The sequence below is a fragment of the Lethenteron reissneri genome, chromosome 15 (genome assembly GCF_015708825.2).
Source record: "Lethenteron reissneri isolate LAM-NWPU_2019-01 chromosome 15, ASM1570882v1, whole genome shotgun sequence".
In the NCBI taxonomy this organism is placed as follows: Eukaryota; Metazoa; Chordata; class Hyperoartia; order Petromyzontiformes; family Petromyzontidae; genus Lethenteron; species Lethenteron reissneri.
The window spans coordinates 1036521-1051092 of NC_083793.1; the positions used below are offsets into that span (position 1 = coordinate 1036521).

At 44.6% G+C, this 14572-nt stretch overlaps 1 protein-coding gene across 1 annotated transcript in view; it reads left to right on the forward strand.

Moving 5' to 3' along the window:
- DNAH12 (dynein axonemal heavy chain 12) overlaps positions 1-14572 on the forward strand; it is a 78599-nt gene that overhangs the window by 36529 nt on the left and 27498 nt on the right. The window contains exons 40-53 of the mRNA XM_061551756.1: positions 126-292; positions 758-1013; positions 2249-2548; positions 2850-3028; positions 5407-5599; positions 6360-6521; positions 7577-7771; positions 8355-8488; positions 8765-8927; positions 9994-10074; positions 11022-11198; positions 12023-12154; positions 12614-12703; positions 14193-14333. Coding sequence (XP_061407740.1) covers positions 126-292; positions 758-1013; positions 2249-2548; positions 2850-3028; positions 5407-5599; positions 6360-6521; positions 7577-7771; positions 8355-8488; positions 8765-8927; positions 9994-10074; positions 11022-11198; positions 12023-12154; positions 12614-12703; positions 14193-14333 — 2370 coding nt within the window. The remainder of the gene's footprint in view (positions 1-125; positions 293-757; positions 1014-2248; positions 2549-2849; positions 3029-5406; positions 5600-6359; positions 6522-7576; positions 7772-8354; positions 8489-8764; positions 8928-9993; positions 10075-11021; positions 11199-12022; positions 12155-12613; positions 12704-14192; positions 14334-14572) is intronic.

Below are 14572 nucleotides of genomic sequence, written 5' to 3' on the forward strand. Positions count from 1 at the left end.
ATGGTGATGACGATATTTTTTCTGCTGATGATAGTGATGCTAATGCTGCTGGTGCTTTGCCGGTGTAAGTTCATGTAGCGTGACGTTCGGAGCCCTTTGCATGTCCCCCTTGGTTGCCCATTTAGAACATCATCATGTCGAAGCTTGACAAGCGCAGGAAGGGCGTGTTTGGCCCCCCAATGGGCAAGCGCAGCGTGATATTCGTGGACGACATGAACATGCCGGCACTCGAGAAGTTCGGGGCTCAGCCGCCCATTGAGCTGCTGCGGCAGTTCTTTGACCACGGCAATTGGTGAGTGAGTGTACTTTGTCCACGTTGAGCCTCAAGTTCTGTCTTATAATCATGTCGTTTTGCACAACTTTCAGTCATGGAGTCATACCACATTTTGCAGCTGCAAGTGCTTCCTATGTTCTTGCTGCTAAAGGTGATATGCTTTATCATGTTGCTGCTGATGACCATGATGATGATAACGATTTTGCTATGTATGCAAGTGCTGATGAACATGTTAATGATCGAGTTAACAATGCCGAGGCTGCTGCTGTCGTTGGTGATCATAATGACAATCATAAAATTGATGATTGTGCTGCTGATAATGTTGATGATTAAGTAGATAACAATGCTTTTGCTGATAATATTGTTTCCGTTCATATTACCATGAATGCAGCTGTTGATGTCCAGCAAGAAGCCACACACTCAGCCTCCTCCTTTGACATCCTGTCTTATCTTGAGTGCTCTCTTACCTTGAATGGCGGCAAGGTATGACCTCAAGGACACTTCCAAGATCCGGCTTGAGGACCTGCAGCTGCTGGCAGCGATGGGACCTCCTGGCGGCGGCCGCAATGCCGTGACGGCGCGGTTCCTGCGACACTTCAACATCTGCACCATCAACAGCTTCAGCGACGAGACGATGGTGCATATCTTCTCCAGCATCATGGCGTTTTACCTGCGCAACAACGACTTCCCTCCAGAGTTCTTCACTGTCGGGAACCAGATCGTCAGCGCCACCCTGGAGGTACGGATCCTTTAGTATCACCCTGCGGGGAGGTAATACCATGGGTGCTCGGTTCATAGAGTTACTGGCCCCCCACCATGGGAATGTGGAATTTAAGCCACTCTATTCGACCAATGCAGATGAGTGCTATTGCATTTTCACCAGACTTTTCACTTGGTTGTTATCCCTGAGTCTGTTTATCTGTTTGTTAATGCGTTAGGTCCATGTGTCTTCCTTTTGTAGTGTGGCTCATGCTCACTGTAAGGGTGATGTTATGGGAATAAAATTTATAATAAAAATGTGTTGGTTTTACCTGGTAAAAAAAATGGAAAAATATATCAAACTAGGGGTTTTTCGGGGGCGCCTTTGGCGCCCCTCACAACCATTTATGGCCTTCGGCCAGGAAAGTCGCGAAAATAATTGCACGCGGACGATGCATTCACGCAAGCACCTGATGCTCCGTTTTTAAGTTTTAAAATGAAACATCTTTGAATTGTATTATGTTTTAAATTGGATGATTTTATTTCTTCATTAAAAGCTTATATCATTTTACATCTGGAAGACTTAATTGAAAACGACATGTCGTGTGAATTTTCCCTCGTCGTTAAGTAGATGGCCTTGCTGGGGGTTCGGTTCGATGCGGACTTTCACCTGTTTGGGATTGCGGGATCGAGATAGGGTGACATAGAGCTGCTGGCCGTGCCAGAAGACTGCCGTCTGCAGATCAATTCCAATGTAATCGAACGTCTGTCCCTGCGCCTCAGTCGTTAATGCAGGGGGCGCATAGGTTTGCAGTGCCCCCTGCATGAAAACGACAGAAAGTGCAGCGTTCAACACAGATATATAAAGTTGTGTGCTTATATAAGAGTATGGTTAGCCAAAACTCACAGAAAAAACACTTAGTTCACTGCGTAAGCATTGTGGCCTATTCTGATAACATTACGCGCCATGGATGATTAGAGTAAGTTGGACCTGCTCCAGTCTCACCTAGATTCCCTTGCCTGGGAAGCACAGAACACCAAGCAAGGCAAAACGAGTCCTGGGGGCACTAGGCCTCAACTACAGTTATGTACAAATAAATTAATTATGCACGAGATGACTTTATACATCATACAGCATTCCTGATGATGTTATGGCTAATACACCCGCAGAATTAACTAGTTCGACCGCTTAAACTGCCAGTCGTCCGCGTGCCCGCTCGCCCACATCACGTACTCGTCATCCCCTTGCCTTCCACCACCCTCATCCCCATGCAGGTGTACAAGAAGGCGATGCAGAACCTGCTGCCCACGCCGACCAAGTCGCACTACACGTTCAACCTGCGAGACTTCTCGCGCGTCGTCCAGGGCGTGCTGCTGTTGCGGCGCGAGGCCGCGGACGGCCGCCGCTCCATGCTGCGCCTCTTCGTGCACGAGGTTTACCGCGTCTTCCACGACCGCCTGGTGGATGACCAGGACCGCCGCTGGCTCTATGGCCTGAGCCGCGACCTCCTGCGCGACCACTTCAAGGAGAGCTTCGATGCCGTCTTTGAGAACCTCAAGGAGGAGGGGCGGCCCGTGAGTGGGAGCAGCTGTGCGCACGTGCAAGCAACACACACGATGTCCAGGCTCGCACAAGACAAAGATATATGAGTACCACTCTGTGCAAAGTCATATATAGTTTCCTATGGTGAGATCAGCTGGTGCCATTGAAACGTAATTTATATCAATCCCCCAGGACCTTCATTGTAGATCACTCATTGCTAATTTGAGCAGTGGGATACTTTAAATTAGACAGGTAAAAAAAAATTTGCACCAGATATTATTCTCTTTAGTCAACACAAATTGTTCACACCTGTGACGAATTGTCTGCATGCAGCTCTGCCAAGAGGACATGCGCAAGCTAATGTTCGGGGACTACATGAACCCTGACCTCATGGATGAAGAGCGACTATACGCAGAGGTTCCCTCCGTTCAGCAGTTCAGCAGCGTTGTGGAGCAGTGCCTGGAGGAGTACAACCAGACGCACAAAAACCGCATGAACCTCGTGATATTCGGGTGAGCGTCGCTCCATCAGGGCTGCAAGTGGTCCCTTCAACCTGGTTGTGTTAGCTTAGAAAACCAGATTGACATCCATAAAATTTTCTGGGTTTTTAGTCAGATTTGCCAACCTTAAACAATGATCATGTTCAACATTTAATGTTTGAAGATCATAAATATAGAGTGTTATTGATTCTCATATAGCCAGATTCACATTCTAAGATTTTGTTAAGGTTCAGAGTCAAACTGATGATTATTAATCTTCTAAGGATACTTTATTTTGACCATATCAGGTCTCTGCAATGTCACAGTTTTTCTGTGCTTTCTAAACATTGGCCAAGCTAATATAGAGTATGACGTTCAAAATATGTATAGTGCATTGTTATCATAGATTGCTTAGCCTAATCTCAGATGTTGTAGCCCTGCCAATTTCCTGGAAATGAATCATATCTTCTGCTGATATTTCAGCTTCACTCATTGTCATTTGCGGACTATTCATGATATTTCTCTCCGTACATTATCTTGGCTGTCGTCTGCCACTCTTTTTTTGATTCTCCCTTCCAAGATTATTTTCCAACTCATCGTGAAATTAGAAGTGTTCAAAATATCTCTCCTCCTTGTTCTCTTTGAATGGACTTGCACCGCCAGTCTACCTCTACATTAATTTACAAAAATAGCTTTACAGCTCACCGGACTCCTCCAGTAAATATTTTGATACAAAATCTGATTAATTTCACTCAAAGTTAATGCATTAATGTGATGTGCCACCCATGGAACTTCAATAATCTATCCACCACATTCTGGCTCAGAAGTGGTGATATTCCAAAAATTAGTTTTGCAAAGAGACATACTGCCAGAGGACCCATCACATTGAACACCAATAATTTAATACACTTATAGTCCACATTCACAAAAATATTACCCACTTTATGGCCTTTAGCCAAGTATTATCACTTATTTAATTAGCAATGGAAATGACACTCAGCTAGCATAAAACACATTTAACAATGCATGTGTATTGAGTAACTCAGAGACACTAATAGTAGGAGGCACTCTATTTATTATAGCCGTAGGTACAAGGAGTAACTACATTATGGTCAGGACAGCTAACAGGCTGCCTGACTAACAACGCCGTGGAGGTGAAGATGGTGACGAAGACTCTAGCAGCACGATGGGTTTCACTCCAACCAAAAGCCCCGAATCTTCACTTGGGGTCCCCCTTTTATCCACCCAGCGTGGCCTCGCTCTACCTTCGGCCACGCCCCCCTTCTAGAACCTTCTAGAAGGTTCCTCGGCTTTACCGCACGTGCCCCCTCTATCACCTTTGCCCCACATCCCTTTCTCCGGCTTATTACATGACCTGCTGGCAGACAGGGCTGCTACAACTGCAGATCCAATTCATTAAATTGTGGGTGTAGAAGGGTAAAGGGTGAATCGTTATAGTGCTATAAAAATCCACGCAGTGTTAACACTCTTAAAGTTTAAATGTCTGAGTCTCAAAAGAGGAGTCTGACTTTCTTATATTTGTCAAGGTTAAACACCATATTACAACCCTTTATACTCTTTGAGGTTTTGTTAATGAGCGGGTCTCATATAGTCACACTGACACACGAAGGATTCTAAGAGTTCATAGCCACACTGGCAATTTTAGTACTTATCATTTTCCACGTTAATGCTTCAATTTCATAGAGCTAAACTAAAGCACCCATAGTAGTCTTTGGATCGTACGCTATATTTGCCCCAGATGAAATGGAGGCTTACTCTGTTTAACACTTAGGCTTTTGCGACCAATATCATCCATAATACAGTTTTTTTTTGGGTTAGATCGCGTAAATCTATAAATGTGTCGTTAAATCCGCCACCACCCAAACGTCGTACTCAGATTGTAAATGTTGTGGCTTGGCTCTCCAATACACCGGTGTGCTGTACTAGTAACAAATTGGCATGTTCTGTTTACGTGACAAACCTTACTAATTGGCTGTGTCGGGTGGTGGCAGGTTTAACAACACATACATTTACGCGATCTAATCCAGAAAAACCTGTATTATGAGGCTTACTGCTGGTGTATTAACCATAACATATGCATCGTCTGCTTCACAGTGGACGTTACAGATCATTTGACGTTAGTTAAAAAGAGCAGGCCATTGTGCCAAAATTTACTCACTTGGGGTGATACAGAACAACAATCGCCACAACTGGTAGACGAATGCCGACTTGCGGACCAGTACTGGGACAATTTGTATCGCACAGGGATAGAGCTTCTACTGGAGGTGTCCTTCAGGTGTTTGAGACGAAGTCTGATGCAAGGTGTTTTGAGGTGCTGAGGCGTGTAAGCTCCATATGAACGCAACGATCATAACCATTATTAACATAGATCTTTCCCTCCCTCTCTTCAGCTATGTCCTGGAGCACCTGTCGCGCATCAGCCGCGTGCTCAAGCAGCCTGGGGGCCACGCGCTGCTCGTCGGGGTCGGCGGGAGCGGCCGCCAGTCGCTCACACGACTCGCCACGGCGATGTCCGGCATGGCGCTCTTCCAGCCAGAAATCTCGAAGAGCTACGGGCACACCGAGTGGCGCGAGGACGTCAAGGTCTCAGCCTTCTATTTGCTTGCAGAGACCGTGGGCTTCCAGCGCATAAAGTGATAGTTTCCTGAGAGTCAGAGTCACACTAAAGCGTGCTTCGAATTTTAGAGGTTCAGTGGTAATGCGTGAGGTTCATAGAGTCTCACCAAAGCAACCTTGGGACTGTTAGAGGTCATTGCTAATGCCTGAGTGTTGTAGTGCCACACTCAAGATCGCTTAGAATTACAGACGTTCAGTGTTCATGCATGAGATTCACAACACCAGACTAAGGTACCCTAATGATTATTGACATTTAATACTCTTGCCTTAGTCTCATAGAGCCAGGCAGGTTACCGTTCAGATGATTGAGATTATTTTCTAATTCCCGAGTTTCATAAACCCAACAAAGGCACCCTTATGATAACTGAGTTAAACAAATTCTTGCATCTTAATTCTTAACTGGTAGACCAAGGTAACCATAGATTTATAAGGTTCAGATTTAATACTCAAGTCTCATACAGCCAGATGAAGGCAACTTTGGACTTTAAAAAATTGTTGTAAAGATGCACTTTTGTTTCCTAAATTTTCCCTCCCCCATGAACACCTGCTTAAATTTTTTTTATCGATTTAAAATTTATTTCATTAATTTTAAATCGATAAAAAAAATTCCATCTTGTTTTTAACCCTTAAAAGCCGTCAGCTGGGTCATTGCGGGCGTAGCGGACACGCGGATCGATGAATTGGCCAACTCTGTACGCACTCACGCTGCTGGGTTCCCCTTTGCCAGGCCCTGCTGAAGAGTGCCGGCGCCAAGGGACAGAAGACCGTGTTCCTCATCACGGATACGCAGATCAAGCAGGAGTCTTTCCTGGAGGACATCGATAACCTCCTAAACACGGGCGAGGTGCCCAACCTCTTCGCAGCCGATGAGCGCCAGGACATCATGGAGGTGCGGGGCGGGTCGTGTGCAGAAAGGCCTGTGTGGCATCGTGGGTACTTCTTTTGTGAGATATTCACAATGCAATTCGAATTTTGTTTATACACGTGTATTCATTGGCACTTACATTCCATCTGTATTCAAGGATTTATACCAAGCATGTTCCACACTTTTCATCTTTGTTTACACATGATCGTTGATATTATCTGTTTTACATCGCAATATATAAATTGTGATTTATAAATTGAGATGTAAATTGCAATGCCTATGTCCTCTGATTATAATCAGGTCCTCTGATTGCATTATAATCAGTGGGCCTAGGCTTATAAAGCATAGCAGCCAGCAACAAAGAGAGGCAGAGTTAGGCAGAGTTAGGTTAATTGAGAGTTTATACACATCTTGCGTTGGGATATGGTATATGAGGCTCTAATGCTGGGTGGTACAATTAGTAAAACACTTGACTCCATGTCAGGAGGTTGTGAGATCAAATCCCATTCAAGAGTCGATGAAACACATCATACAAAAGTGGTTGTCTTATAAAGAGTCTGACTTCCCACCATGGTAATGTGGAATTGCCACCACTCCCTCAGGGCCACCTAAGGAAATCAGCACAGCCCCAATGCTAGTTTTAGCACTAAGACACTGCAACTTTAACACTCATATCATGTTTTGAAGATGAACAAAAAGGTGAGCAAGTCATTAGTATATCTAGTATTGGCACCATTCTTATAACGCACGGTTATCACGAAGGTGCTATGTTTCACGGACATGTACAGTGTCGTCTGCAGGCAGGGGGCGATGTTTGTACGTAATTTTTTAAATGAAATAAAAATTCAGTACATCTTGTAAAAATGTGGTAGATTTTAATTGGAAAGCTGGCACACACAGCGTACAGTTAATTGAAAAGCGTCACGTGATCTTTAACATCCACTTTGAGACAGAGGGTGCTGGGCTTGCATCACGAACCCCGGCAACAAGCGGCAAATGCTCGTCCACGCAATGTCACTAACGCTGCTGCTGATTTTACCACTGTCCCCGCTGGGCCTCCCTGTGCGGGGGTCTTACAGGCGGTGAGGCCGGTGGCTCAGGCCGGCAACAAGAATGTTGAGCTCAGCCCCCTGGCCCTGTTCGCCTTCTTTGTGAACCGCTGCCGAGAGAACCTGCACGTGGTGGTGGCATTCAGCCCCATCGGGGACGCCTTCCGCACACGCCTGCGCCAGTTCCCCTCGCTCATCAACTGCTGCACCATTGACTGGTTCCAGGTGCAGACAACGTTGCACCGTGGCCATCGTCGCTACAGCTACAAGTGACTGGCTGTTGATGTCCCTTGACTCCACGTGATGTAGTGTATATTATATACAAGGTGAATTATTACCAGATTTTGTCATGAGTAGTTATTGTAACTGACAGCCGTATGTGAGGATTAACAAGACTCTTGAATTCAAACAGTGTGAACATCTGTGATGTTATCAAGTTGCATGGCACATTTGGTGGATTGTTTTGACTCACCATCAAAAGGTTTTCAGTTTATATTCCGATTGGTGCTCAATTTAGTGTATTATTTCTCCAGGGTTAATAAGATGAGTACCACTCTATGGAAAGTTAAATCTTGACTATGGAAAGTTATTAAGAGACTGGTGTCCATCATGGAAATGTGGATTTTTCACCACTAGCTCATAGTAGCTGTGGTATTATACTGATAATTTACCTTGACTTTGTTGACTTTAATTTCATCTGAACTTTTCCAAACTAATTGTAGTTTTCTCTGGATTACCCCATCAGCTCTGTGTTTCCTGGAACAGTCTGTGTTCAAAATGAAACCTTTACCATTGTGTCTCCTGGCAGCCATGGCCGGAAGATGCCCTGGAACGGGTGGCCAACAAGTTCCTGCAGACTCTGGAGCTGACTGATCACGAGCGTACTGAGGTGGTGCCGATCTGCAAGTTCTTCCACACGTCGGCTATAGAGCTGTCGCAGTCGTAAGTCCGTTGTATGTATGTTGAACTTCTTTTGCACCGTACTCAGCCAAGCGTGCGAATTGGAGGTGCGGGAATTTGTGTGGAATCAAAAACTGAAACTACTCCGAATCTGTCTCAGTAACCTGCACTCTTGCACCCTGTGCATGAGCAAGCTCATCTGCTTGGTCACGTGTCTTACCACATTCTATACCAGGCTTCCATGTTACTTGCCCTTAAAACAAAAGTCCCAATTGCAAAGGATGCTTTGATATCTCCTGGTTTGCATTTTGTGTGCAGGTTCCTACAGGAGCTGGGCCGGCACAACTACGTGACTCCCACGTCTTACCTGGAGCTGATCGCCGCCTTCCGGCAGCTGCTGACGGAGCAGCGCGATGCCGTCATGAAGGCCAAGCTGCGCTACACGAACGGGCTGGACAAGCTCGCTTTTGCCGGCTCCCAGGCCAGTACCAACCGATAACAGCACCAGTGTCGGGTTCTGCTTGTGGGTCGCTGATGCAGTTATCCACCCAGATAGTGCTGTGATTAGAGCACTTAAATCACTAGCCAGTTTCCACTCCTCCCTAGGAACCCATCTCTTTTCCCAAGCCCATCCTACTGCTATTCTCTCACCTTATCACTACCCCTGTTACACCTCCGATTAGCATGGTTGGCTACGTACGGTGCAAAGGAAGTTTAACATACATACATACTTCCCCTATCACCACCTCTAGCATTACCCCTATCAATGCCCCTATCGCCACCCCTACCCCAATAACTACCCCGGCTGCTACTCCCTGCCCCCACCCCCCTAGCCTACGACCAGCCATAACCAAACCCCTCCTTAACCTCTCTCACCTATTCTCCAAACTTTCACCATAACTCCACCATGACTTTTAAACCGCACTCCTTATCTCAACCAGTTTCATCATGTGTACCATTTTTATTATTGCTGTAAAGCGCCTTGGATTTAGGCACTGTATAAATCTAGATAAGATAGGATGAAAATAACGAGTTTAAATCTCGATTGGAGGACAAACCATTGGGATCGATACATTGAGGAAGACTTTGTAGGACGTCAGCAGTGGTTTTTCTTTGAAGAAAATATTCCAGAGCGATGGTAATTTTATACCGCTGAGAAAAGCCATGCAAACTAGGGGCTGATATGCAACATTTCACACTGACAGGTTATTAACCAACTTGCTATACTGTCACCTGATCACCACGTGAGTTTAAGAACATGAGCGATGATGACCTATTGTCCGCTTGAGTTTACCACTGTACTTGTGTGTGCATTAAAAATTAGAGGTGCACCACATATTTTTAAAAATCTTCAAATTCAGCAGATGACGAGCGTAGACCTTGAATGCCTTTGATGTCTAATCAGTGCTTGCTCTGTGTTAACCTGCCTCATATACCTGGGAATACACAATGCAGAGCAAATGTCTCATTCATGTCACTTGTCTGGTCTGCTAATGACAAGGATATGTTGCTAATACTCATGACTTTGCCCACCCTGTTGCCATTAGGTTTCTGAGATGAAGAAGGAGCTGATGGATCTGCAGCCTCAGCTGGAAAAAGCCAAGATTGAGAATGCCAGCATGATGAAGGTTTGCAGTATGTGTATTCGAAACTGGACAGGAATAATTATATTGGCAAACAACGTACCCTAGAGCAAAACAGAAAATGTATTCAAGTGGTTAATAATAACAATATTTGGGATTTATAAAGTGCCTTTCACCTGAAGGTTCAAAGCATTCAAAATCAGTGAAGGCATCGGCGTTGTCATCAACATCAAAAAAACAATAGAGGGGAAAAAAACAAATATTTTTAATGAACAAATAAGCGTTTGGAGAGATTTAAAAGCCTTCACTGAATCAGAATGCCTGATGTCTCTTGGCAGAGAGTGCCGAATTTTTGGTGCAGCGCACGCAAATGCACGGTTCCACTGATATCGGAGCTTTGACCTCAGGCCAGTGAGAAGATCCAAGTCCTCCGGTCTCACAGATCTCAAGGGGATGTTGGTTTGAAGTAGTTCATGCATATTGGTGATAGGTCATCAAGAGCTCTCCTTATAAGTGAGGAGAAGAAACATCATTATTATCGTTAAATACCTCCAAAGACAAGCACATGTTGGAAAGCATTACACAATCCACGTGTGTATGCATAACTTTTATTTCCTGTTAATTTCTCCCTTGAGGGGAGACTACACATTTTAGGTCCATATAAATATATGTCCTTTGAATCCTCTCTTCTCCACAAACCACAAGACCCACCTTGACAATTTTGTTATCAAATTTAAGATAAGACAGTCTTGAATCACATAAGATGTTTTACAAATTGGTGCAGTTTTTATATGGCTTGTACACCGTGTATTATCTCAGATTAAAGGAAAACTCCCAATCATGTTTTTAACTTATGACCTTTCGATTGTGACGAATTCTAACCATAGAGGCCACCAACTGTAATGGCGATGATGGAGATATGATGTGCATGTGGTATGCTGCTGCTGATGACTATGATGATGAGATACCTTTAATCGCCGTGATGACACCAGGTCATTGAGAAGGAGTCGGCTGAGGTGGAAGCCAAGAGCCGCGTGGTAAAGGCGGACGAGGAGGTGGCAACGGTGAAGGCGTCCGAGGCTCAGGCACTGAAGGACGAGTGTGAGAGCGAGCTCGCCGAGGCAATCCCTGCCCTGGAGGCCGCCCTCTCCGCCCTCAATACTCTCAAGGTGCAACCCTGCTCACAGCACATTCTGCACCGTGCTAGGACCTAACCCGCACCTCCAATGAGCACGGTTGTCTACGTACAGTACGAAAGAAGTTCAACATATGTAATACAACCTTTAAGGTGTGAGTGGAAAGGCCCAACATGAAATACCCCTACCCTTAAATTTTGACTTAAAACTTTTGTGACTGCAGGAATTCATATTATTTGGTTATTTCGGTAAAGTCACGTAGATAGAAAATAATAATATTAAAAAAATGAAAATACCATTTTACAATTAAAATTAAAACCCAAAAACTCATGACGTTCCGATCGCATCACAAGCGGTTGCCATCAAACCAAAAACTCAGGACGTTTTAATATTAAAACATCGCCATTGATATCCCCTAACCCCAGCTGTATACCCACGGAAGCAAAATCTTGCTCTAATCATAACCCTAGCCCTTACCTAATTAAACCAAACTTCATCATTAGGATAACCTATCATCCACCAAACTTAGCCCCTACTATAACACTACAACCCCTAATCTTACCTTTACCATAACAAGGAAACTCTTACCATATCCTTAATCATAACCGGCCAATACGATATCTCAATCCCGAGGAACCTCTTTCTAACACTCCTAATGACAGTTTTACAGGTGTTTCATGTTGACAAAGGCGTCTGCAGATGTCAGTAGAAGGACGTTGTGCCAGAGAATGTTGAGGAGAACCTCCCTGAAGGTTCCAGATGACTGCCATGATGACCAAACCTGGAGCAGCATGTCGATGCCCAGTTAGTAATGAGAGTGCGTGCAATGGATCTGTGCTGTCTGCCTCCTATCCCAGCCGTCAGACATCACCATCGTGAAGTCCATGAAGAACCCCCCAGCCGGCGTGAAGTTGGTGATGTCGGCCGTGTGCGTCATGAAGGAAATCAAACCCGAGAAAGTGAACGACCCCAGCAACCCTGGGCAGAAGGTGACTCTGGCGTCCAGCCGAGGGGCCAATGTTTCCGTGCATTTTCTCGATTGTCATGGTCAACATCAAAAGGTCATCAAGACCAAAGACATTGATGCCAATGTGCTTTGCATGCCTTCCACTAGCTTTCTAAGTTGTTGCACAGTTAACGCCCAAGCTCCAAGGTCTGCTCATAAAGTCTCCTCACTACCACCTTGATTTAGGTCTTCTCATTATTACTCAGTAGACACCGAATCTCTGAGGACTGCTTTTGTAAACGTATTAAAAATGCCTGTCTAGGTAACTTGCCTTCCTTTATCCTGCATGCAAACCCCACACATCATGACTTCCGCTTCCCAATGACATATACAACATTTTTCTGTCACTTCCTATTTCACGCTATTGTTGGTGGTGATCATGTCTATTATGGTGATTGTATGGACACTGGTGGTGGTAGTCGTGATGATGTTTGTTGCTTAGGTGTGGGACTTCTGGGGACCAAGCAAAAGACTTCTTGGAGACATGAACTTCCTGGGTATGCTGAAGGAATACGATAAGGACAACATCCCGGTAAGACTGCCATCGCATGTTGTGTTCCAGTTATGTAACGCGTTTTACATTCCATATACCTCTGTTGTATGTGTAGAGTGCTTGTTCCACTTTTGAAACTCACTTTCATTTGTAGTAGGTTGTCATGGAATGAGTAATCCTTGCCATAGCAATGTGGACTTTCCATGAAGGCCTTGTACAAAAACAAGCATAGTCCCACGTTTGTTAAGCTGGGAGGCGCTTGGTAAGTCTTGGACCAAATTTAAAGTGAACGTTGAGTTTTGGCGATCAAAGTCAAAATGTCCTGTCTCTTTATGAAAATGACCACTGTTTTCCACTCTTCATTGGTCGCCCTGGGCTATAAGTGGAATGTCTACATTTTCATTACTAGGAACGGTATCTTTATAGGTCAAAGACTTCTGACAAAATGGTTTCTCCCTTTGTTTCATAGTTAATCGTATTAACCCCTGTTTGGCCCTAAGTCAGATTCAAATGTCTTGTGAGGCCAGAGTTTCATGGTTAAGCTCTGGCTTGACTCAGAAAATAGCCAATGGAAAATTATCCATATTTTCTGATGGCCCCTTACTGGCACGTCTGGAATGTGTCAGTGGAAATGGGGAATTAGGTTCAACGACTGGCCATATACTTCAGTGGTACGTGCTCTTTGGAATATGCCCCGAGTCTCGCTTTTGTAGACTCACTTTGAAGTGATTACGAGACATAGTGCATTAATATTTATGCTACGAATACCTAAACAGTTGGGCTTGGCAACAGCCACACCATCCAGCATATTATGCATCAGGGTTAATAGGTGTTCACAAATAATTCTCGCCCTTTTGAAATATAACAGTGCTTTTCGACATCTTTAATTCCACGGCACACTTTCAAGCTTGCTCTATTATCACGGCACACTGAATCAAAACACACCGTGGGCCCTTCATCCAGCAGTGGATTGTGCACACGCGCATCTATTTCTCAAGTGATATGCTGCTACGGGAAATACTTGAAGTTGTCATGGAAACGTGGAATTTACACAATCATGTGTGTTGCTCTCCCCTCAATCACTGCTCGTTTCCCAGGTTCTGTCGCGACTCAATTAAAACCACAGGTGTGTGAGGCTCCGGTTTAATGGCTCGTCTGGAGCACTGGCTCCGCCAGTTAACTAGGAGGGGGGTGTTTTGTGTTTGTCAGTCAGTGTGTGTGTGTACGTATGTGTTTGCCTGGATCATTGGTAATTGTTTGGATGGCCATCCGTTCATCTATTTCATAGTTTTATTTGGATTTCTGTGTATGTCTACTGTGTTCATTTGAATGTCTATTTAATTGTTTTATGTTGATGTCTGTATATCCATTTGTTTGTCTGTTAATTTCTTTATTTCATTGTCTGTGTGTCTTTTGATCAATTAAAGAATACCACGGCACACTTGTGACTTTTCCTCAGTCACACCAGTTGTGCAGCACTGATCTGTAAGACTGAATAGCGGATCTTTTTATGTGTGTGTGTGTGAAGGTGGCAGTCATGCAGAAGATCCGTACAGAATACATCACCAACCCTGACTTTGATCCAGCTAAGGTGGTTAAGGCCTCCTCTGCTGCTGAGGGCCTTTGCAAGTGGATCCTGGCTATGGAGGTGTATGACAGGGTGGCGAAGGTATAGTTTTATTTTTCATAGTTATATCTGTTGATCTGTCATCATAGTCACGTCCTGAGCCAAATAAATCAAACATTTTCGACCAGTAGAGCCTCGTGATATTGCGTTAGGGCATGGCCTAAATGAGAATGATTCAATCATCGGAAGAAAACGATGGTTATTCATGATTAACCAGAGGTTTCCTCCACTTTAGTGCAGACAAAAGAAGTTTCACAACACACGTGTTTTACTCGGCTATT